The sequence below is a fragment of the Talpa occidentalis genome, unplaced genomic scaffold (assembly GCF_014898055.3).
Source record: "Talpa occidentalis isolate TD23 unplaced genomic scaffold, MPIMG_talOcc4v2.1 talOcc4.7, whole genome shotgun sequence".
Lineage (NCBI taxonomy): Eukaryota > Metazoa > Chordata > Mammalia > Eulipotyphla > Talpidae > Talpa > Talpa occidentalis.
In genome coordinates this window covers 59,503,354-59,528,840 of record NW_023605083.1, presented here as the reverse complement: position 1 = coordinate 59,528,840, position 25,487 = coordinate 59,503,354, and the positions used below count along the sequence as shown (strand labels likewise).

The window sequence follows — 25,487 nt, the reverse complement described above, 5'->3', positions numbered from 1 at the left end:
ATGTGGGTGTATTCTTCTTGATCAACTATCATTCCCTACAATAAATTTTTGCAAAGCTTGTAAGGAGAAAATAAGAAAAAAAAACCCAACACTCAGAAAAATAGAAAAGCATAATATATATTAGATTAAATTATAATCACAATTGCTAAAAAGTAATTATAGAAGAAATGGTTGAAAGGTAATCTGAAATGGTAACAATAGTGGTATTTAAATAATGAGATTATGGATGACTATGTTTCCTTTTTCATTTTCAAATGTTCTCTAATGAACATCAATTTTTAAAAATGCATTTTAAGGTGAAATTTGAAAAGCAGAGAAGGAAGAAGAGTAACAAGAAGAGAAAGGCCTTTAGTTAATAAAATGTTTTGGACCAGTAAAAATGAACTGAGAAAAGGTTGGTGGTCTACAGATTTTAAGTGAAGCAGAAATTAGAATGTAGTAAGTGCCTCTGTTCTTGCTTTTACCCAGGGGAGAGGGTTACTTTCCTTCTGCCTTGAAAATTATTATATGGCTTCACATAGGAAGGGAGCCCCAGACCCCAATTTCTACATTAAGCCTGCTTTCACCACTGATGACTTCCAGAGCATGCATTTTTAAGAAAACCTTAAAGAGAGCAATAGAAAACCTTGAGTGAGGCAACACTCTCACCCTAAGGGCAGAAAAAAAGTTCCAAGAAGTCAGAGAATCCAAATAAATACACCTGTCAGCTGGCCCCCCAACCATTACTTAGGAGTTATGGCCGATACTGGGCCATGAACAACAGTATTTGTGAAAATAATATGAATACACATGTATATTTATAGTAAATGTATTCATATTTTATTAGTTAAAAAATTGAAAAAGAGAAAAGCAGTAGCTTTATATATAATATACTATATTGTATATAAATGCAACATATAACATAAATATACATATGTAAAATGTCATCTACACTATTTCACATACATATGTATACTTACTAATATATACATACATACCAATACAAATGTACAAATAAATTTACTAATATAACATACATATGTTACATTATGCTTAATATTATATGACAATTTCTAGAGATACAAATTTATATTATATTTACATACAGTATAAAAGACTATATAAAACTACTGCTTTCTTTATTCCACGTTTCATTTTCTAATGAAGCCTGTGCATATGAACCTGATTGTAACTAGTTACTACCACATGCAAAAGTGGTTGTAAGTAGTAGCACAACCCAAAAGAATTCAAATTCAGATTATTTGGTTGGTCTACATATTTTACCCCTTAAAACAATTCATCTGAAACACATGAGTCAAGAGTCTTGGGAAATGTCTCTGCTTTCTCTACTTCCCGGACACCAAGATACACCATGATTCCAAGGTGTGTTGAGAATCGAGTTACATGGCTCCTCCTCCCTTCTCTCTGGATGCCTCCTTTTCGCCAACCAGTGAGTGCAGGAGGCCAATCTGCTCAGGCAGCTCCAAGAACAGACACTTCAGCTCAGCGCCCAGGAGCCAGCGTGCAGCCTCTGGCACTCTTTGAAAGTCCTTCCCACAGGCCAAATCATTTACCCAATTCCCACTGGTAAAAGTGCTTTTGACAAGGCTGAAGTCTATGGGAAAACCTCACCAGGATGGTGTCCCAACTGAATAATTTACAAGATATACAAGTTAGAAAGAGTGGTTCATACCCCGAAGCCTCGTACTCCATGGACTTCAGGAAGATTTTCCCGGAGATATAAAAATACTGACAGAGAAAAGCTTCCACAGCTCATCTCCCCACCCCATTCCCACGTGGAGCCTGGGGCAGCTGCAGGCTTCAGTAGTTCACTCTATTAAGTCAGTTCCTCAGGTCCCAACATTGAGGAAACAGCAGACTTGGTTTGAGTAGGTGGTGAAAGGGAAAGACTCATGTTCTGGGCAGTTCTGACAAGCATACAATGGAAGTTAAATAAAGGAGACAGGAGAATTGTAGGTAGGTCATTACAAAATATAAAAGTAGGATTCTGAATGCCTTAGCTGAGGGAACTCAGAGAAGAGAGCTGATTTCTAGAAGAATCTCTGGCAGTGCAGCTAGGTATCCTGAGACCCTTGGTGTTTGGTGTAAGTGCCTCTGAGGCTGTCAAAACTTATGAGAAGACTGGGCTGCTGTTGAGTCTGGCTTCTGAGTGACCGGCAAGATCAGAGAGAGGCCCCTAAAGCCCTTCCCGCTGCCTTTTTTACATCATGCTTCCTTCCTCTCCTAGCTGAGATCTGATGAGCTACCTGTGACCATCCCTCATCATATGCAAAGTAGAAAAGAGCAGAAGAGAGAGAAGGCAGCATTTTGTCAGTGATAAGATGCAAGTTTTATTCTAAAATGAAATTTATTGATACTCTAAATCCTCATCTGATGCCTGATACTCTAAATCCTCATCTGACCCCTATCTTATGGGATTATCGTAAGAATAACAGAAGATGATGAATATAATGTGCTGAGCCTGGTAGGTGAGGGAAGTGAGCAGTGAGTATAATGAGTGGGAACAACAGTGGAGACCAGCAGAGCTCCTGAACACACACCCCGAGGTCACTGCTTAGCTGATGTATGGGTATCTCAGGGCATCTCCTGAGAAACATCACACGTCTTGAACTTGTTTCTCTGGGCATCCTCAAGATTATAACTTTATTTTAGTTGGGAACTCTCTTTAGTGCCTGTAAGAATTTTCTGCATCTCCGTTAGAAAGTCTGGATAATTTAGAAATTTCTTTTCAAAAGAAATCCTATTAGGAGCATAAATCTGTAGGAGCTGCCTGTTAGTAGCATGAATCAATAAGGACAAGGCTGTATTATTTGGGCTTTGGCCGACGTTTTCATTTATCTTGATTAGATTCAAATAAAACTGAACACACAACCATTTCAAGAACGTGTTTTCATGTGTGGGCATAAGACTTCCATAATTTCACTCATTAGATTTCAAACTCAGAGAATTTGTGCAGCACTAATACCAACTCACCAGCATGGGCTTTGAGTATATGTGTTTTCAGCCGGCTGTTATAGGAGGACTTGAAGGAGCAGAGTTTGCATCGGAATGGTTTATGATGTCCGTGATGGGTTTGCATGTGGCGATCCAAACTTGATGTAGAAGGGGGAAAAAAAAAAAAACACAAAGGAAAATGAGAAGATTAAAAATTGCATACAATATTTTCTTAATGCCCTTTCACAGCAATCACATTTCTAAGCTCAGAGTTGTTCTGTTACTTTCCAAAAACAGTCGTTCTATTACTTTCCAAAAGCTTTTTCTTTAATGCATGCAAAAAGAAAAGTAAAACTTTGATGCCTACCAAAGTCCCTTATCTACATCCCTTAACATAGTTAAAGAAAAAGTATTTAAGAAAATTTGCTTTTAAAAAGGCTAACTTTCTTTTTAAATCTCAATTCTGCTTTAACTGTGAACACTCCAGGGAGGAAGGGAGTTTTCCAAGTGATTAAATTACTTGCAATGGTCTGACTTATTCTTTTTTTTTTTTTAATAGAGGCATGTTTTATTTATTTGTTTGTTTGTTTGTTTGTTTATACATGCACTGGGTGCAGTCAGAAGCACGGGAGGGTGAGAGAATTCACCAGAGCCAGAGCGGGGAGCAGAGCAGGCAGAAGGACCGAGGGGAGCAGCGGGCAGCAGGAGAGGTCTGCGCACCATGTGGGACCCTCCTCCGGTGGCTGGGGAGCAGCCGGGGATCGAACTGGCGCCGCAGAGGCCGTGGGCAGCTTCGCAGCCCAGCGCTCAACCGCTGCGCCACCGGGGAGGCCTGGTCTGACTTATTCTTAATGTCTTTGTAAATATGGAGGCACAGGACAGGTATGTTTAAGGAAGTCATGTGAGCCAAAGGCTGGCAATCCCTTCAATAAACACAACCATGTTTGCTCTACATCTGTCTTCTGGAAGCCACATCTAAGGAAGTTATTTAATTATAATGAACTCACAGTATTTTATAATAATTACTAGTCTAAAAAAAATGATAAATCCACCAACAAGGTGTGGGAAGAAGTTCTAATTTGTATTAGCACCCCAGAGAACAAGATTCCAGTCTAAATGACTCATATGGGATTGGTAATGCTTACCATTTAAACAAGGAACGCTCTCTTGGGTTCCAAAGGAGTATTTTCAATTGTCTCTGGACATCTTCCTCTGGATGTCCTTTAGCTATCTTAAACTCAACCAGCCCTAACAAGTCCATTAGTACTTTTTCACTGAAACAGATTTTCTTCACACCCTTGTTTCTGTAAAGGGCACTACTCTTCTCTCAGTAGTCAACCAAATGGTAGATGCCACTTGTACTCTGCTTTGTCCCTCTATCTCCTGCATTAAGTCCATTTTTCTAAGTCATGTAGATCCTAGTTCCCTCAACCATTCCCAAAATTCCATCCTGACTTCTTAGATTAGCTACTATTATGGTCTCCTAATTGGTCTCCCCATCTTTTATTTTCAACTCAAGAGGACAATCTATGGAGTCAGACTGCCTGAATCTAATTATGGCTTTTTTTTAATGCTGTATGTACTTGAGCAAGTTATATGATGCTTTTATACTAAAAGGACTTAATTTTCTTTTTCATACATGGAAACAATAATGGGGCCATACCACATAGGTATGAGAAAACAAGATAATATGGGAAAGAGCTTAACACGGTGCCTGGCACAGAGTGAGGCTCCAGAAATGTCAGCAATTATGAGGACTTTACACCATTTCAAAGTTTTCCTTTACCAGTGATGCAAAGTACAAAGCACTACTTCCACAAAGACTCCAACATGGTCTCTACTCAAATATTCAAACTTGACCTTCTACAGTTCCTTTACATCTTAAAAATTGTTGAACTGCACTACCAGGCTGGATTCCCAAAAGCCTCACACTCTCTTCCTCAGGTTCATGTGCCTTCATCTTTTCTCCTACATCATATGTCCTTTCCAAACTGCTCAAGCCCCATCTTCCACCTTAATACTTAACTCCAAAGCACCCTACTGCATAAACCTCCCAGCTCTTCCAAAGTAGATGCAACATTTCCCTTTGAAAATGCATAGCATTTTATTGATATACAGGTGTATACAATGAAACATCATATACATATATACATATATATCAATTAGATATCTATATATACACTTAACATTGTGAATTATTTTGTCAAATTATTTATGTGCTTACTTTATTTATAATTCAATTGGATCCTAAACTCCCTTAGATGGCTGATCATGTTCTATTCATCTTTATAGTCCCCCTAAGCCTCCAGCACAGTGCGTGACACAGGGTATAATCATTTACGCACAGAGATTTATTGAGGTGCTACTGGGAGTCAGAAAGTGTGATCAATGCTGTTCAATAAATACTTATTGACTTGGTAAGGACGACACAAATTTTAAGTGGATCTGATGACAAAGATCAGATATTAAGCCTGGTATGATAATCGTCTGTATCCTATCCTAACCTCTGTAGAAGCACTGCCTCCCCCTGCCTTTCAACAACCACTAAATAGCACTTATATCTTTTTAAAAAAGCAAACAGCCCATCATTTCTTTTCAATTATCATAAAAATAAACAGCATGTCAGTCTTACAGTCACCTTCATCCAAGACTGTCAGAACACATCATCGAACATTTATCTCTCTTATAAAGTTGAAAGGGAAAGGCAATAAAAATTATTTCTAGAACCATCCCTCTGCTTATCATACCAAAAAGCCTTACAAAGTACCCCAAACTTACAATCTCAAGGCTCTGATGGACAACAGGAAGCTCCCTTTCCTTAACCTTCCTGTATTCTGCTACCCATAAACTTCTTTATTGTGCCAGCTCTTTTTAAGAAATATCGAGCAACGAATCTTTGCTCACACAATTAACAGTTCTAATTTTACTTTCTTAGCTATTCAGTTTCCCAAATGGAATTTCACTTCCTCAAAGGATGATTAGGTTCCGAATAAATGTTTGACAGATGCACCCACCAACCTGTCCACTCTCTGGTCTTCCCTTGTGTAAATCACAGCAACACCTCCCAGGCTGTCATTTAAAAAATGCCCACATTTGGGCCTCCCCAGTGGCACAATGGTTGAGCGCTGGGTTGCGAAGCTGCCCGCAGCCTCTATGGTGCCGGCTCGATCCCTGGCTGCTCCCCGGCCACCGGAGGAGGGTCCCCACATGGCGCGCAGACCTCTCCTGTCGCCCGCTGCTCCCCTCAGCAGTGTACTCGGTCCTTCTGCCTGCTCTGCTCTCCGCTCTGGCTCTGGTGAATTCTCTCACCCTCCCGTGCTTCTGACTGTACCCAGTGCTTGTATAAATAAATAAATCTTTAAAAAAAAAAAAAGGCCCACATTTGCCAAATTTAACATCAACCAAACAATTTACTATCTTTGCCCCCCTGGACAGATGAGGTGACTGAAGCTTAAGGTAACATAGTTAACCAAACAGCAGGTATGAGCCACGAGCGGGGCCTCTGGCCTCCTCCAAGCTCCTGTTCTAGTGAGCTGCCTTTTACTATTACACCTCTTCCCAGTTACCACTTGCAACCACTCCATAGCACTTACTTGTGCCTGAAAGCAGAAACAAAGGAGCAATACTGGCAGCTGTACTTGTCCTCGCGGGTAAACATGGCCAAGGCCAGATGGCTCCTCTCATGAGAACGCAGCCCCTGCATGGACATCAGGACTCTGTCACATTGACTACAATGGTATCCCCCCGGCCGGGTTTCATCCTCCAACATTCCATCAAGCAAGCAGTGTTCACCATCCACCCGGTCCACCAGGGCGCCAGTGGTATCTTTGGCTGCTTCCAATCCATCCAGAAACAAGTGGGAAGGGTCTTCAGCCTCCTGCTAAGAGAACCACACACACACACATGCCCCACCAACAAAATAAATATCCATCGTCATTGCTCCGGCTTTCCTCCTCTCCCTTCATTCTCCCAAATTCATCAGCATTTCATTGTCAAAGCTTCCTCCCCTGCCTCTCCAGCTCCCCCTAGAGGAAGGGCACGGCTGACTGTCATTCTCCATGCAATGGTGGTGATTTTAGGGCAAGGTATCCAGGCAAAGGTTGCTACTGCTGGGAAATGTGAGAGAAAGGGCTCACCCACTTTGAAGACAGTTCACCCACTTATCTCCCATCTTAAAAAGAAAATTCAAATTGTGATCCACCTGAACTGACATAAAGCAAGGTTAGGGTTAAGGCTCAGAGAAAAAGAAAGGAAGGAAGGAAGGAAGAGAAAAAAGCAGAGAAGTTTGGGCATCTAGGAGTCTTGCACCATCCTCTGGGAATGAAGGAGAGTGAAGGATCCTGCCTTTGGCTGCCCTCACTCATCCCCACCCTATAGAAGATGACCTCGCCCCTTGACTAAGGGATGATGTCCATTCAACTGAAAAAATTAAGGAGCAGCCTGGTTTTAAGTTGCTCATCTCTTGAGGTGGCTCCTTGGATTATGCACTGATTACACAGGAAGAGCCTCTTTCTCCCTCTCAGCCATGCCAGGAAATAAGCCTAGCTCGAAAAAAAGCTGACTGAGACTGTTCCTGGGGGTGGGGGTGGGGGGTGGCACAGCTCAGCAGACTGTGGGAGGGCTTCAGCCTTGGATGAAGAAAAAACAGAGGCTTTGCACCTTCATGCCACACTGGCAAAACAGGACACAAGATCAGAAGGGCAGATGACAAAACATATATTTATGTATCCAGAGAGAATGAGCAGAGTCCGGAACTAACTTCTCTGCTCCAAAAAGGTTAAGTGCTTAGCAATACCCCAGAAGGCACGCGTGGGGCTCAGTCATTGGGACCGAGGCTGCTATTGGATTATGACATTCAAAACAGGTGTCTTAGTACCGGTCAGGGGGAAGAGGGGAGAGCTTGTCAGTAACATATGGGAGAGGGGATGGAGGAGACAAAATCAGGTCAGCGGGCTCTCGGCCCAACAGAGCCTCGAGGCTTTTTGTTTTGGAATTAACGTCTGACACTCCTAGAGAGCCCACGGTAAGAAGCGAAGATGGGTTCTCCTGGGGGCGCTGAGCCATCAGTCAGATGTGAACAGTTAGGAAGCCAGCAGTGGGAGGAGCAGAAGACCAGGGGAACCGAACCCACTTGATCCCTCAAGAGCTCAGGCACCTTGGAAGAGCAACCAGCTAACGGCACTAAAGACAGAAGAGCGACCCAAAGCCTCCTGTACCGAGAGGCCCAGATCTTCCGTGTCACCAAACTATCCGCGCGGAAGGGAACCAGATCGAAACGCAACCGGGTCGAAAGACGCAAGATGAGGAAGGTCCAACCTGCAAAGAAATCAAAACAAGGCAGCCCAATCCAAGCAGAACTCAGGAATGCCCCGGTTCTGGGACGCCCTTTCCTGAGCTGCTTGGAGCAATGGGATTAATGCGGAATTGGAATCGCTCACACACAAGATCGCTCATCCAGACCTCCCAGTGCTCACCTTCACGGCGGACACCGCGGGGACGCTGCCGTACTGGACGTGCTTTCGGAGGTGATTGCAGATGGCTCGGAGCGTCGGGTGCACTTCCACACAGAATTTACATTTGTAGCCCACCACCTTCCTCTCCTTGATCTTTGGCACCTCTTCTAAGTGACCAAAAGGCTGGTAAAATACAGTGGTAGCCATCAGTACTCCGAGCCCTCCCTCAATTGCCGGCATTTATTCTTGTAGTTTACTAGCAGATTTTATTTTAAAGCAGATTAGCAGGTTAAAAACCAAGGGAGAGATATGTGAGTATTTTTACATAACGGATTCGTCAGTCGTGGCATACTGCCTACTATGCAAAGTCTCTGGAACCCAAACATGTTACAACTTGTGAGTAGAGAAGATGTCTGTGCAGAAGCCTCATCGTCACTGCCACCAAGTTATCTGGTTTTCAAACCAATTTCAACTACGCAGGTGAAACGTTGCATAGCTACGCCATTAATGAACTTCTTGACAAAATATCTACTCCTTGAGCTGTCAGGTTCCTGTAGCAGACACTGCAGACCAAGACATGGCTGAGAAGTGCTAATGATACCACGAGGCGGCCCACACTGCCTTAGAAAGAGAGCAAGCGTTGTCATGGAACTGGGCCTCAGATAAGGCTACTTGGCAGAAGGAAATGCAGAGAAACCACCCCAACCCTCCCCTGGGGAGCCTCGGGAGGAGTGGAGGGAGGGGAACAGGACCTTGGAGAAGGGCGAGCTTAGAATGGGGGATAATCAAGCTCGGAATGTTTAATTGACTTATTGAGCTCTCTGGCAAGCTAAGTCACTATGAAGCCTGTAGCAGTTTGGCTGGCAACGAAGAAGCGCATGTGGGCACCAGTGATGAGAGGCCTCCTGGGGGAAGGGAAATCAAAACATATCCTTACCCTCTCTTGTTTGAAATCTGCAAAAGCACCATCTGCATATTTCTGCTTGCTCAAAAGCTGTTTCCTCCTCTCCTGACGTTTGGCACGCTTCTGGAATTCCTCATTGTGAATGTTCAAGTGTGAGGTCAGCTCCGCTGTGCTTTGCAGTTTGCTATCACAGTGCTTACACTGGTAGGCGGAGCTCTGCAAGCGGGGGCCGTTGCCCAGAATGACGAAGTCCCTCTTGAGGTCCCGGCTGTGGTGGTCAGTGTAGTGCATGCACAGCAGCTCCGCCGTGCTGAAGGACAGCTTGAAGCATTTGATGCAGCGGAACGGGAGCCACTCGATTTCCTGAGCTTCGCCCTCTACCTCGGCCTTCTCAAAGCTGCTTCTCTCCTCCTCTTCCATCAGCATCGGCTTCTCGTGCTCGTCGGCATAGACCGCGGTGAAGTAGCCCCCCAGCTTGCTGGCGTGCTGCTTCTTTGGGAACACCCCGGGGTGGCGCTTCATGTAATGGGACACGATGCCTTTCTTGCTGAAGGACTGGAAGGAGCAGAGGGAGCACTTTTTCTTCTCCACTGCCCGCCGGAGCTCCTCACTGAGCTGCGGGGAGTCGTCCTTGGGGGGGGACGGGATGATGACCTTGTTAGGCTTGTCACTGATGGTCCTGGAGGCTGCCAGGCAGTGGGTGTAATAGGCATCGATGTCGTGGCGCTTCTGGTAGTGGGCGGCCAGCCCTTTGCGGATGGGGTTGGTATAGGCACACAGGGCACACTTGAAGAGGTTGTTCTTGCCTTCCGGCTGGGCTCGGACATTGTTGTGCTTAATGCGGTAATGCCTGGCGATCCCCTTCCTCGTGGAGCAGAAGTACTTGCAGAGCTGGCACCGGAACACAGTGTGGGAGACCAGGTGCGAGGTAGAGAAGTGAGAAGTGGACACGGGCTCCTCCCCCACCTCCTCCTCGGTAATGGAGACTTGGGAGGGGCTCACTTCAGTGGTTATCTCGGGCTCCAGGGACACTGGCAGCTTCGGGGGTGACTGGGAAAAGACATCGAATTCAGGCTGATTATGATACTTCTCGTAGTGGATTTTGAGTTTCTCCAAAGTGCCATGCGTGTAGGGACACAGCTTGCAGCGGTAGGCGCCGTACCCTTGCTTGAAGATCCTGCTCGTCTCCTCCACGTCGTTCTGGGTGATGTCGGCAGACTGCTCCACGTCGTGCACAAAGTCCTCGGCGGTCACCTTGATGGACGGGTGTCGCTTCTGGTAGTGGGTCAGGACGCCGTGGATGCGGGTGTTGATGTAGGGGCAATGCCTGCATTTGTAGACGGCGCCGGGGTTGATGTCCATGTCCTGGGCAAAGTCAGCAGCCTTCACTTTCATGCCAGGATGCTTCTTCCCATAATGGGTAAGAAGGCCATGCAAGTTGTTATACTCAGACTGGCACACTGTGCACTGGTAAGGGGTGGAGGATATGGCGGGGTTGGCTGACGCTAGCTGGAGACTTTTCTCAGGGGAGAGTCTTGCATCCTCTGGGCACTCAGCTTCCTGCTCAGGGAGTGGAGTGGGCATACTGTTTTCACAATTCATGGGGCCCACCAAGTCTTCAGGCGGAGCCAGGGGATTCTCAACAGCATCCTTCTCCTTGATGATATCCAGCAGCACCGACTCGTCACCATTCATGGCCCAGGGGTGGAACGCTTGGTAGTGACTGGTGATGTCCCAGATGGAGACAGCCTCAAAAACACAGTCTCTGCATCTGTATGTTTTGGCTTCAGCTGGCATGGCGAGAGAAGGAGGAGAGGGGTCTGGCCCAGCCCAGAGCTTGGTAGCCATGTACGTGTAGTCAACGTAATGCTCTGGGTGCCTCCTTTGGTAATGCAGGAGCAAACCACTGGGCTCCATGTGGGAATAGATGCACCACTCGCAGTGGTAGCCAGCTTCTATCAAACCATCTAGAAATGCCCACCGCATGATGGACGTGACCGTGGCCTTCAGGGCGGGGTGGTCTTTCTTGATATGTTTCCTCAGTGCATAGAAGTAGGGAGAGGTATACGAGCACTGTCTACATTTGAGCGCCCGGAGCTTAGTCTTGTCCCGCTCCACGTTCGAGGAGGGAACAAGCAGGCAACTGGCAGGCTTCTTCTGGTTCCGGTCACAGAGGCTTCGGATGGTGGCCGTGTGCTGCCGGATCACATCTGCGTTGGCCTTGAAGTCGCGGTGCTTCTTCTGATAATGGATGAGGACGCCTTTGACGGTCCGGTTCCCGTAATCACAGTGCTGGCAAAAGAACATCTCATTCTCCACAGGAAGGCCATCCCTCTCGGAGCTGCTTCGGTTCAGCGGCTGCATGGGGGCGGGTGGCCGGGGGGAGCCTTGGGGCCCCTCGGCCCCTCTCATCATTGCAGCTGTGGGAGGAGCCTGTCTGATATATTTGGCAGTAACCTTTATTTCTGGGTGTCTTTTCTGGTAGTGGACAAGCACTCCCACAACTGACCGATTGCTGTAGGAACAGTGTTTGCAGTAGTAAAGCTCAGTACTGAGGTCTGGTGGCGGGGGTGGTGGGGGGGGTGGGGAACCCATGTTGGACATTTTGGGAGACATTGGAGCACCCACCTCAAATGATAATTGAGAAAGGGCAGAGCCCCTGTCCACAGACACCATTCGCATGGTTTTCTGGATTCTAAAGTAGGAAGCCTTTTCTTCAGGGTGTTTCTTCTGATAGTGAACCAAGACAGAATGCATGTTGGGGCTCGCGAACGAGCAAACGTCACAATCATACACGACAACCGTGTTAACCGAGGGGTCCTTCTGATTTTCACATTCTGGAGTAAAGGTCTTTGAAGGAGTGCTTTTATTAAACGGAGCTGGCATACCACCACCACGAGCCACGGGCGTGGAAGTCGCCATGTTCTTAGGAGCTGAATTCAGAATCTCCCTCAGGGTCTGGGATTCTGTATTCAGCCCCTCCTGCTGCTCTACGACATAGCTTGAAAATATCATCGCGTTGTTTATCTTCACCGTGGGATGCATTCTTTGGTAATGTGGCATCAGGCTTCTAACATTCGGGCTGGTGTAGGAGCAAAACCGACACCGGTAGATCAGGTCCGAATGGTCAAAGTTGAGTACATTCATGGCTTCTGGGTGGTGTTCGCCGTAATGCTGCTGCAGATCTTCGAAATTGGTGTAATCGATGTAGCATTCCAGGCACCTGTACACTGCGCTGTGATCGTTGGGGTCCAAGATATACCGAAAGCTGAATTTAATGTACGGGTGCATGCGCTGGTAGTGGGTGCTGACACTCCGGGCAGATTTGTTGTTAAAGTCACAGTGTTTGCAATAGTAAAGCCTTCCAGAGTCACTAAAGTCCGTATTTTCGTTGCTGTGCTCCGTTCCGTAGATGGGAGTCTGAGTGTTCAGCAGAGCAGTGCTGGAGACCTGGTGATCTTTCATGTTGGTTGAGGAGCCGTAATAATCCTCTTCATCTTCAGAAAGGGTGAGCTCAATCTCAGCCCCGTTGGTGGTGTTGTAATCATGGGTGACACTTCGGAAGTTGGGCTCCTTCGGGGGCTCGCTGGCATCTCTCGCCCAAATCTGTTGGGCAGAAAAGGAGGTGGGCACCTCCAGGACTGGCTCTGTAGGTTCTTCTTCCCTGTCCAACTCCACCTCTATCTCCACTTCATTGTCTTCCTCTTCCTCCTCGTCATCCTCCACGTTGATCACCGCATCTTCCTGCTGCTTGGTTTGGTTGATCTTGCTCTGCAGGTTGCTCGCTATCTCATCAATCCTAGTTCTCTTCTTCACCGGCGACAAATCGAGAGGAAAGTCGTTAGCAAGCTTCCGCGCGGCCTTAGCTACAAAGTTGTTTTTGGAGGACAACCCAAGGATTGAGGTCTGACTTTTCTTCACAGTGTTGCTGGAAGAGGGGTGGCTGTCTGTCTCACTTTCCAATGGTATGCTTGAGGGCTGCCCCTCGAATTTTGGCAAGTTGTCACAGAAGGAGTGTTTATGCTGCTGATGGACTCGTAGCCCTTTCAGAGTCGTGGTGGAGTAATTACACATGGTGCACTTGTAGGGGTGCAGGGGTGGGGCTTGCACGGGAGGCTGCGGCTGCTGGGTTGGTGGTGGCTGGGGCTGTGGCGGCACCTGATGTGGGGGCTGCAGCGGCGGCGGCTGCGGCTGTGTTGGAGGTGGTGGTGGCAGTGGCGGCGGCGGTGGCGGTGGTGGTTGCTGCTGCAACGGATCCAGCATGACTCCTGACTTCCTGCCATTGATGCTCGAGCTCTCGTAAGACATGACACCTTCACTGAGCGAGGCAGAAAGGCTCTCGCTCTGAGAATTCACAGCATCCCAATCTGACGTTGTACCCGTGTGACACTGTTTGTGAGCCCCAAGTTTTAATGAGCTCTTGCAAGTAAACGGACATTCGTCACATTTGTAGACAGCTGTCTTTCCAGACAAGTGGATGTTCTCTATGTGACGGGAGATGCTACGGCGATGCATGGTGAGGAAGGGACAAAAGGGGCACTGGAACCTATTCATGAATCTCCTAAATGGAATCCCCTTGGTCTCTAATAGTTTGTTGCCATCTGAGCCCATCAGCTGCTCTGCAGACATGCCTGATGTCTGGTGATCCATAGCATTTAAACCATTCTCACTGTCTAGTTCATTTAACTCTTCATCAGAACTGGAGTCATTCAGCATGCTGTTCGTTTCCAGGTCAGCTGAAGAATTGGTCATGTCAGCCATTCCGTAACGGGATCTCTCGGCCAGGTTAACGAGGCCAGAATTGTGAGGTGACTTCGGCTTCATCTGAGGGTAAGACATGGGTGAAAACTTGGAAGCTGAAGAATTGGGTCTCATGATGGAGTTACTGACAGAGCCCCTGTAGTTGGAGACGTTCGCGTTGGGTATCTCCCGGCTTGCAGCATTCATGGACAGATAGGTGGAGTTAGAAGTGGGGCTGGGAGCATTCTTGTTCTGCACTTCGGGGAGGTTAGTCCCTTCTTGCTGCTGTCTGAGGCTGGACAGGATCTTGACCATGCTGCGGTGTTTCTTCATCATGTGGTCGCACCAGCGTTCTCGGCGGGGCGTCTGGTAGCTGCACCACTCACAGCAGAAGTTACCTCGAGACTTGGTCAAGGGCTTGACCATGGATTCTAAGATGCTGCGTTCTACAACCTCTGCCGGCAGTTCCTTGCAGGGGTCCTGCAGGGACACAGGTGGGACCACAGGGTCTGGCATCGGAACAGGGGCGGGTGGAGGAGCAGAGGTTTCCTTCAAATTGTTCTTGTGATACATCTTCTGATGTTTAATTATTCTTGCCCTCCTTGGTGACTTGTATGTGCAAAACTGGCAAGAGAAGACCTTTCCAAATCCCTCATGCATCATGATATTATAATTTAAGGATCCTGGAACAGGGGGTCCCACTGAGCTCCCTTCAGCTTGAGCTCCATGGACCTTCCTAGTATGTTCTATGAGGAGGTTTTTTGACCTGAAGTAGCGTACGCAGAACTTGCATTGAAAAAACTTGTTTGTTGGTTTGGGACTAGGGGCAATATGCTGACCATAATATCCTGGACTGTGGCCATAGTAACTTCCGGTCCCCAATGCAGTAGCATTTTGACCTAAAGAGAAAGCATATGGTAAGTGGGAAGAGAAAAGCAGAGCGAAAGAGAATTAAGAAGTTCAATCATGCAAATCAATTTTTCTTTTCAATTATTCTTCATTAATGAACATTGCAGTCAAAGGGCCTAACATCTCAAAATGAGGCCCCGAAGAGTATTAAGGAAGCATTAATGAACATACATATATTGCTTCTCATGGATGAAGACACAGGATGCAGCCTGAGGTGCAAAACTCGCCTCATACAAAACTCGTGTCATATAGCTATAAATATACACATTTGACAAACTACAACATTTCTTCTAGAACGTCACAAAATACTACCTTGTTCTCCAAATTATAAGAAAACGAAGAAACACAAGGACGCTGAGAAGATAATCACCTGGGATACTCAAGATGAGAAACATGATGCCCAAAGCACAAAAATCACTCCCCAAAGAGCAGCAAACTCGGTCAAAGCCATGCACCCAAGCACCCTGGCTGCAGGCTGAAAACAGAAGAGAGCAAAGAAATACATCGGGTCTGTGCATTTAGTCTAGATTTACCTGATAAATCCTCTGCAATTGCAAACTCATCCTTTATAGAAGAAAACTCCACTTCCGTCTGATTACTGGCATTCATGGACCCGGATCGTGGCTCATTAGCATTGTCTTCAGCAACATCAGTTGGCTGCAAAAATGCTGTGTGGACATCCTGAATATGCGCCTTGAGATCTTCATAAGATGGGGCTCTGAAGTCACAGCCATCACATTGGAGCACCTCCATGATCTGGGTCTACCCTCTCACATTAGGAACCTGCAGTGGCAGTCAGAACAGAACATCTTCAGGAATGCGGATAGGTATAAGTCCATCCATGGGAAAAATTTCTAGTATCGGCACATTTCTCTTACTGAACTTTGCCAGTTGGAAAACTGGCCAAAGAAAGGCAATCAGACATAACAGGGATGATGTCCTTGACTACATAACTTCAAAGGAGGGGGGAGGAGAACAATAAACTTTTTCTAGCATGCTATAAATATATCTTCACATGTCATTTGTCAGAGTAACTTCAAAAGTTTTAGCAGATTCTGAATTTCTTGACTGAATTCAAACTTCTGACTCATTTAATATTGACTTGGGATGTGGCTCAGATCCATTTTCTTTTTGAACTAGAACCTTCTCAGAAGTAAAAAGATGTCTGTCCAACAGAAAGGACAATTTTCAATCATTAGCTGTTTTAATATTGTAATGCTACATCTTCCAAATGGCCAAACAGTATTGAAATCTCAGAGTGGCGGTAGAGAGAACTTTCATTGTACTTTTTACTATTTAATACCTTAATTGATATTGGGGTACACCTCTTTTCTCCCTTCCCCAAATAGTTTAGTTGGTGGGTTTTTTTTTCAATCAATGGCTAAATGGTTATTTGCTCTTTTACTACCTACCAATTATAACCTAACAGCTTCTCCAATCTAATTAGGTCATAAAATATTTCTCATGAGATTCTCAAACCACCAAGTTTAGATGACAATCCAGTTTCTAGTTTAAAGTTGTACTTCAATTTACACTCAGGCAACAGATGAATGTAAATTCAGTTTACATACAGTTTTGAAGGGGGTGCTTCTAAGTCAAGACTTTATCTTTTCCTACTGCTCTTTATTACAAATTTGAAATATATCATTGAACACAAAACTGTGAACTTGGTGCAGAATGAAGCAAAACCTGCCTGGCTATTTTTACTCTATTTACTGTGTGATTGAATCGTGGAGAGCTCGACACTAACTCAATGGAGAATGCCACCACTGAGAAGTCAAAAAAGCATTAGAAAGGTGGAGTCCTTCCTATCTTAATACATACACTGAGTTCAAATACACAATTATTATCTTAATGAGCAAGTTACTTCATTGAGTTCACTGCAAACTCTACTGAGTCATTGTGATCTAGAACCAGATGGCCAAGAACTAAACCTGTAGCCAAATCTCTCTCTACTTTTATTGCACAGCAACTTTCTCCACTTTTATGGTAAAAGATGTATTATTTCTGTAGGGGGAGAAAGCCGAGTCAGATGTTAGTGTAGTTAGTGAAAGGAGCCCTTGCAGAAGGATTTTCTATGAAAGAAGGCTCCTCCTGATAGCCTGCTAAAATAACTCCTGGCAAAGTCCAGCTCTGGACAGACTGAGCTTACAGAGTGAAACACAGATATTTACCTCCTCTTCTTTCACCCAGCAATTTATCCTTTTTCAATAAACATTGAACTGTACACCAGAGTCTTTTCAGCTAACTAAGTCTCAATATTCCAGATACACAAGCTTTTATGTCTAAGCACCAACCCAAATTGTGTGGAAGAGGTTGCTATCAGCTCTGGATCAAATTACAGCAGTCGCTGAGGCCCCACCCCACTTCTCCTTTCACACAGTCCATTAGACCTGAAAACAAATTTTTCCATGGTGCAGACGACTCCTGCATTTAGAACACTTCACAGAAAAAAGCAGATCATCCAGTGTGCTCGCCCCATCCCCCAAGCTTAGTCCTTTCATCTCAGCCAAACAAGCCACAGCTCTGCTGAATGTGTTTATCACACTTTCAAGAGATATGAGCTCCTGCGTCACTGAAGCTCTAAGACTCACTAAGCTGCCCTAGTCCTCTGAGCTTTAGGAGCAGCCATTTTAGCTCAGAGCTTCTCCTCCGTGCACAACATGGCTTCTCTGGGATTCTGCTAGGCTGACAATCAAAATGAACAGAAGAGCAGGCTGGGCTCCTCCTATGCTCTTCTCCTCCCAACAAAGAATGAACTGTTTGCATTTCTTTCCGAAAAGCAGCACCTTTCTCCTCCTCAAATGTCATTCACCAAGATCTCCGAAGGTTCTTTTATCCCATGATTGATATGCCTGCTCATTAGTCCCAGCAGAGCACTGGTTATTGCAGGACACTCCTGGACCAGACCCTGTCCTACAGCAGGATTTTGGGGTGGGTGGGGGGACCTCCAGAATGCCTTGGCTTCTTGGGAGTCATCCTTCCACACAGAGAAGACATACCATCCGATTCTGTTTGCCAGATTCCAAAGTCTAATGACCTTTGTTAATCACCAGCCAGTCTGTCTGCATCAGCAGACCCTGCCAACAGACACACCCTTCAACACAAAGGCTGTAGCTATTCCTTTTAAAAGAGGTTCTCTGAAAGCTCCATTGTGTAGCCCAGAGGAAAACAAAATCTCTTGCCTTCAAAACTTCAAGCCTTTAGAAATAATGCAACAAAAGGCTTTCTGCTGAGTGTCTTTTGGAAAGTTTGAGCCTGGTTTGCACAACATCAACAAAAATGACTGTCCTGCATAAGTGAAGCAGGGCACCTTCAGCATCATCATCCACTAGAAGATGAAATCCTTCTCCCTATGCGGTTCTCTAATATCTTGGGATCTTTGGAAGCTGTCGTCAAGGATTCTAACTTTGCTGGATGTAAACACAAACCAACAGTCTCCTTGTTCTGCTACAAAGGAGATTAGAGGGTTATGAGATCAGAAGGAAAAAAGGCTCTGATTTGGAAAAAGAAGAGATGATGAAAGTGATTTCCTAATGGGTTGGTTCTAGCTTTAATGTTGTGGCAGTCTCTACCTCCAAAACAGCTGAGTCTTACAGGAGGTTAATCTCCAGGCTGCTGAGAGCACCAGCGTCAGGTACAGCCGAATGGCCTTCAATTTGATGTCTGCACCAAGTTCAGAAATGAGGACGTAGCCTCCTTTGAAAGCCATTTTGCCTTTGTGTACACACGTCTCCTGAAGACGCTGACAGAAGAAGAAAACAGAAATTGCTGGCATGGTCTAACCAAGCAAAGAAACAGAAACTTGTTGTGTCTGTAGACTAAGGAGGTAAACGTGTAAGAAGAGAGAATAGAGGAGAAGGGGGCAGAGAAGGAGAGAGCCACAGAAACTGGACCTGAGGGTGACCAGAGCTTCTGGTCCGCCAGAGAGTATGTTCTCGCAGCAGATGGTAATGCTCTGGAGAAGCCAAGCACAAGCAGAAAATAAAGTAAGAAAGAAGCACTGTATTTGATGGCTGCATCAACCTAGAGAGTGCAATACCCTTAAAGAAGTTAAACCAGACACTGATCTGCTATACAATGATGATTTCAAGTTCAAAACTTTGCTCTCCTATCTACTTAATTTAAACAGGCTATGAGCATGGGATTGGCACTCTTTTTTTTTTTTAATCAAATATCAGCAAAATCAGAAACAGAAGAGGAAGCTTCTGAATTCATGAAGAAAAGTGCTATCTCAAAAGGTCATGAGAAGGATCTAAAAATCAAACAAGCTCCCCTTCCTCTGTCTCCTACCCTGTGGACCCCAAAGCACCCTCCAGGACCCTCAGGGTCAAACAGGTGTGTAATACAGGACTCTAAACACCCCCAACACGAACCCCCTAGGTGAGCAGAGATGCATTCTCAAATGACCCAGCACCTAATTGATTCATCCTCCTAAAATGAAACCCCTAGACCATTCTAATTATTCATTATCCTTCAGTACTACTTATACTTGGTTGTTGGCGTATTCAATTTACACATAATTGAGAATTTCAAAATGTAGAGTTCTGATCTACAACTTCAAATCCAATTTTTCACATCTGATGAACTCTTAAAGACATATTTAAGTAAAATCCAGAGATCTTGTTACAGATTTGGACTAGATACACAAGAATGGAGAAAGGGAAACTATGAACACAGGCTGCTCTCTCTCAGTCTTCACAACATAAATTTTAATTTATACCCTCTGCCCACCCACTTCCATTTATGCCTCAGTTTCCCTCCTATGGAGCAAAAAAAAAGAGACAAATCACAGCTTTATCATGTGTCCCTCCAACTCACTGGCAAACAGTAACATGAGAGCAGGAGGGGCTCTTGGTCTCACCATGTTCTCACAGTCCTGCCACCATCAACTCTTGTCCAGGTCAGACTGCTGAGCTGCTGTTAAGCCTGCATAGCCCAGGAACATAAGTGTGGTCTTCAAGTCAAAATTCCAAAGGTATCCAGAAAGTGTCCAAATGATCAGTGTCCTGATCTCTGACTGAAGGACCACAGGCCAGAAATAAAACGGTAAAGCACCCCAGCCACAGTGATTTCGTAGTGACTAATTATAACCTACAAAGCCTCTGAGAAATAGAAGCAGAAACACCATGAGATGCTCTTCCTCTGTCCACTCCAGAAACCTACTTTCACTCAGAAGACGCTGAACTCCCCAGATCTCCTGAATCACGATTCTAATAAAAGGCTTTACTTACTTAACTTAGCACCTGTTGTTTGCGTATTTCTTACTTTTCTCTCCTATGAATGGAAAAACCAACTGTCTAAGGACAGATAACGGATTACCGACACTGTGGAAGAGTTTAGCTAGAAAGGCAGAAAAATCAGGGACCTAAAGATCATTCTACAAATGTATTTGCAGATCAGAAACTGTCAATATGATGAAGTCAAATGGCTATGGAATATGTTGGATAACATGTCTAATTCAAGCCCCAAGACTATAGTTTGGGAGGAGGGAATAATTTTCATGCAAATTTTTTTCATGCAAAAAATATCACTAAATAATCCACTTATGCATTTTGAGTTACTATCTTAGCAATAAGGGTGTCTCATATCACCATTTATCATTTACTCTTTCATGGTCCAAGTGGAAATGGTAATAGTTGATGAATCATTTAAAACCTCTTCCCAAACATCACTGACTGAAAATTGAGGTACGGTCTCCTTTTAAGAACAGGAACAGTAGTTATGGGATCAAACTTACAAATATAGAATCAGTCTATCGCTCTGTTCCCTACCTATCTATGAAGTAATTAATTTTTTAATTTAATTTGAACTCAGATACACCTATGTGCACTCCAAATTAACAGCAGTTCTATCTACTAGGGCAGAATCAGTCCCTTCCTGAGCTCCGTACAAATGATACATATACTGTTCCTGTGGTATAGGAAAAAAAGAAATACACCAGCAAAATAAACCAACAAAGAACTTGCGACAAGAAGCTACCTCCATCGACTCCCCAGCATTTGGTACTGGCTCACCATGTGGTGTCTTCAAATGTCCTATCAAATGTTTATACCGTTTGCTACATGATCTAAGCAGTTCTGTGTACTCTTGGCAATTCACCACTCTAATGAAAGGTTTAACATATCAGGGAGGATAAATAATTAAGGAATTCAGAAGGGAGACACAGCTGTTCTTCAAAACCAAATTTTCAGAAGAGAAAGGATTAATTTGCAATCACATATGTAACCCCCAATATGAGACTGAATTTAAATAGTAGCAGAGAAATACCATGAGACCTTGAATCCTGCCAAGGCACGTGGCCTCCGTGCTATGTGGTCGGCCTGGTCCATCTGTGGGACCTCTACACAAGCGTGAAGTCTGAAGCAGGCAGTCAGTCTGCAGATTAATAACTCCGTCACCTTCTGGTGGAGGATGCTAATCTTCAGACTCTCTCTTGTTTTAGCTTTGTTCTCCTGCATCAAGTTTTCAAGTACAACAGAGCATGCTGGAGTAATATTTCATAACAGATACCTTTGGGAGCATCATTAAAATGAGATGAGCATATAGGGATGCAATCCAAGTGACTGAGAAAACGTCCAATATGTAAATAAGAAGCGATTCTGGCTGAGTGACCTGTTATGAAAGCAGGTACTGAGTGTCTAATACAGAAAGAGATAGTACATACCTTCTGGAGAATTCATGCATTCCTTTGCAATGATATAAGGCTAATTGAGGCCAACAGGCCAATAGGCAGCCTGCCAGCCCTCCCGTCCTTAGAAAAGGAAGCGTGTGATTTGAACAAGGAGATAAAAGAGGAGAGAAGGGACAAGAAAAGAAAGGGAGGAAGCAGAATGGAATCTCAGCAGCATTAGTCTTCGTTGCCTTTAAAGGGGAATCTGCAATTCACAAGATAACTCTATTTCAGAGATTCTCCTTGAGAAATAAAAACTGAAGATGCCTCCTCACTTTAATTCCCCAAATGCAACCATGACAAATGAGATCCCAGATCATCTTGTTCTTTCAAATGACAGAAAACCATTCTTGGAGCTGGGTGAATTCTCTGAAATGTCATGGGCCATCAGGAAGTTCTTGGAAACTTTGAAGTCATTCTCGTGCTAGCATTCAGACCCAGCAAGATCTGATTTCTGTCCTCTCGAGTCAAACCTCACCCCAACAGCAGAGTCAGAAAATCAGGGTGTTTCTTCAGAGACGCCACAGAATGTTGGCTGGGTTTCTACAGACACTTTTCACACTCCAAGAACTCTCATTATAAAAATTGTAAAATTAAAGGGAAGTCGCAGATATGCTGCTGGGTCTTCATTACAGAACTGATTAAGACGCAGAGTAAGCAGAAGCTGCAGCAGAAGTCATTTGCCATGTCCTGAAAGACCCCTCGGGGCACCCAGTACCTCCTCGGTGGGTTTGAAAAGCGCCTGAGCTCAGGCCTTGGGCTTGTCTTCACAGCCATCACTGTTCTCATCAACCACACAGTCGAAATTCTACAGTTTCAGTGAATCAATCCAGAACCATATTGTGACAACTTACTTTGCTCCTTATCACCATTGAGAGAAACAAACAAAAAATGACATATGAATGCTGACTTACGGAGAACACAAGAAAATTTTGAAAGAAGAACTCTTACTGAGGGCAAAGAGCCCACAAAAATTCCAATAATTCCCCAGGATTTATTTTTTGCTTTGCGTTCACAGTTTCCTCAGAAAATTCAGATAAGTCACTCCCTTCAGATGAAAGTTGTCCCGAGGCTTCCTGTGTCAGCCACCCACGAGGCCCTGATCCAAGCAACACGATGAACTTTCCAGTCTGATTTCTTGTATCTGACAAAACTGATTACACAAGTCTGGCACCTGGGTCTATTTGTCTCTCTCCAAACCTTGGTTTCTGACCTAACTACCCTGGTCAGGATGAAAGCCCTAAGCAGACTGCTTTCTAGAAAGGTAAACAATGGCCGGACCCACTGGATCATAAACAATTTCATATCCTCCTATCCAAGGAAATGGTAATTTTTCTTTTCTCCTTTTGGCCTCCATCTGTAGTAGGAGCCATTGGAGGATTGTCCTTATTCCTTATTAAGCAATCCCCCAGGCTCATTCAAACCCAGTGGTATTCCAACAACCCCTGTTACTATAAGATTAATAAAATCTTATAGTAATAGGCAAAACACGCTAGGTGTTCATGTATGGTACTGGCAGATACCCAAGACTTAGGAATTTAAAAAAATAAAGATTTCTTTTCTCATTTCCAATCTACTTTCAGTCAGTAAGTCTACTCTTAAAAAAAGCACTGCATCCCAAGAACTTGTAAGCAGAAAGGTAAGACATTTGTCTTGCCTACACAACAGTAGAATTTATCACCATGTGAAAACACTACAGCACTCAGTGCCTGGCTAAGCCTCACATTCCATAAATCCCTAATGATAAAAATCTCACCTTTGCCCAACAAACTTAGGTTCTCCAGCTTACTCACTATCGGGCTGTCCTAGTGACAAGGATGCAGAAGTACCCATCCAGAAAATAAAACAATCTATTCCCTGCAGGGTCTGATGACCCTCCCTGCCACCTTCATCTTGAGCCTTCCCACCCCTTAACTTGTTATCATTTTGGTAAAAGAAGAGTGATGAGAGTATGATGTTCAACCTTTCTATACACAGGAAATGTGCTTTACAAGATTTCCTTCTCATATTTTCAAAGATTTTTTTTTCCAATTTAATTCATTCTCTCTTTTCATTAGTATTCAAAGATAAATGTTCGTGTTTGTACATCTGGATCCTCCTCATTCTAGTCTGGGCTTAAAGTTCTATCTTCCAAGGGACTTTCTTTGACAACTTCATCTAGACACCCTCCCCACTCCCATGAAATTGAGGTGCCATCAGCAGTCTCAACCATTCAGTCTCTCTTTACCTTGTTACGCTCATTTATTTCCTCCATTGTCAGCATGATACCTGTGTGTGATGTCCCCCTCCACTGCAAGATAAGCATCCTAAAAGCAGGTTCATGCCTGTCTTGTTTGCATCGGTATCCTCAGCACTGGGGACAGTTCATACAACCGGTACTCAACAAATATGTTGAATGAATGAACAAACGAACGAATGAATGAATGAATCAGAACTTCTGAATGATAGGATTCTAGTCATACTTTATAAAAAGATTGATCCTAAGAGTTAGGTTGTTCTACCCTATGTTATCACAAAGCAGTGATCACAATCAGGGGGCAATTGGCCAACTTCCTCCCTCACCCCAGGCTGGGAACATCTGGCAGATTTGGAGACATTTTTGATTATCACAACTATATGGGGGTGCTATCAATGGGGAGAGAGTAGGGGTGCTGCTAAACATTGTGTAATGCACAGGACAGCACACACACACAACCCTCCCAAAGTACGATCTGGTTAAAAATGTCAATAGTGTGGGGTTGGACTCTTTGTCACAAGTGGTCTCCCCGTATTTCTGCCTTTCTCCCTTATAGCTCAAAATTATTTAAACATTTTCAGTGTCGGGAAGTATAAAATTAAGAGCAAAGTTTTCTTTTCCTTGAAAAATATTTAAAGAATATTATTTCTGCCTTCATTAAATCAAAGAGAATCTACTCTAAAAGTTAATTATCAATAAGCACATGACATCTATTAGGCTCAAGAGCTGAAAGACCATGTAATTTGATCTGGTCCGATATCTTCATCTTCAGATAGCAAAACTGAGGTCTCAAGAAAAACCTGCCCAAGTCTTCTGGAACACAGACTCTCTGATACCAGAAAAAAGAAATCTACTGAATTTCATAATTTGAGAAAGAAAATCAGCAGTAAAAGACACACTCTATAAATGCTATCCAGTTCCTTAATAGTTATTCACACTTAAAGTCCATGCCCCGTATTGTCTCACTAACAAGCATCTTCACTGGGAAGGCAGATTCCAGAATAACCCCCAGCATCTCCCCTTCTCTGAATTCCACACTCAGGAGAGTAACTAAAAAGGTGCAAAATCCACCGTCTGCAGTTTGACTGTTCAAAGATCTTCTTAGGTATGCAAGCAGTGTGTTCGTACTTGGGAAACACATTTGGAAGACTGAAAGTTGCTGACAAAGGTATACACAGAAGAACAAAAGCGGTAACACTGAATTATCTTTCTTCAGAATCCAACCTCATGGAATCAGAACAAGGTTATGTAGCAGCTTTATGCCTGCCAAATCTACCCCACGAGAAACATTGCCTTGTTTCTTATGGAAAATGTGTGCTGCCAAGAAAGTCACTGAAGAGGCTAGATGAGTGAGCCTTAGGGTATCTGGAAATATCAGGGTCAGTCCATTTAAAACGGAAAGAAGAGCCATCAGTCCCACAAATGCCTGGCAAGGAAGCCAGCCTTCTCATGGCAAATTTACTGAGGAGTTCAGGCCAATATTTCCAGAATATTGTGGAGACCTGATTTCACTGCAAGCTACCTATTACATTCTGAAACCAATGGCAACTTGGAATATTTTATACATGTAATTTATTCTTAAAGGCATGTTAATTTACCTCCCCCCTTTGTTTCTTCATGTGTCCATATCCCTAAAAG

At 44.4% G+C, this 25,487-nt stretch overlaps 1 protein-coding gene across 7 annotated transcripts in view; it reads right to left on the bottom strand.

The window, feature by feature from the left end:
* Nucleotides 1–25,487, bottom strand: part of ZNF462 (zinc finger protein 462) — a 158,900-nt gene that overhangs the window by 63,063 nt on the left and 70,350 nt on the right. For 6 of the 7 annotated variants that reach the window (XM_037491657.2, XM_037491656.2, XM_037491662.2 and 3 more), the window contains 5 exons: nt 15,474–15,723; nt 9,325–14,930; nt 8,409–8,570; nt 6,528–6,631; nt 2,974–3,092 (listed from right to left, as the gene is read on the bottom strand). In XM_037491657.2, coding sequence (XP_037347554.2) covers nt 2,974–3,092; nt 6,528–6,631; nt 8,409–8,570; nt 9,325–14,930; nt 15,474–15,693 — 6,211 coding nt within the window. In that variant the 5' untranslated portion in view covers nt 15,694–15,723. The remainder of the gene's footprint in view (nt 1–2,973; nt 3,093–6,527; nt 6,632–8,408; nt 8,571–9,324; nt 14,931–15,473; nt 15,724–25,487) is intronic. The other variant, XM_054689126.1, reaches the window with a different exon arrangement.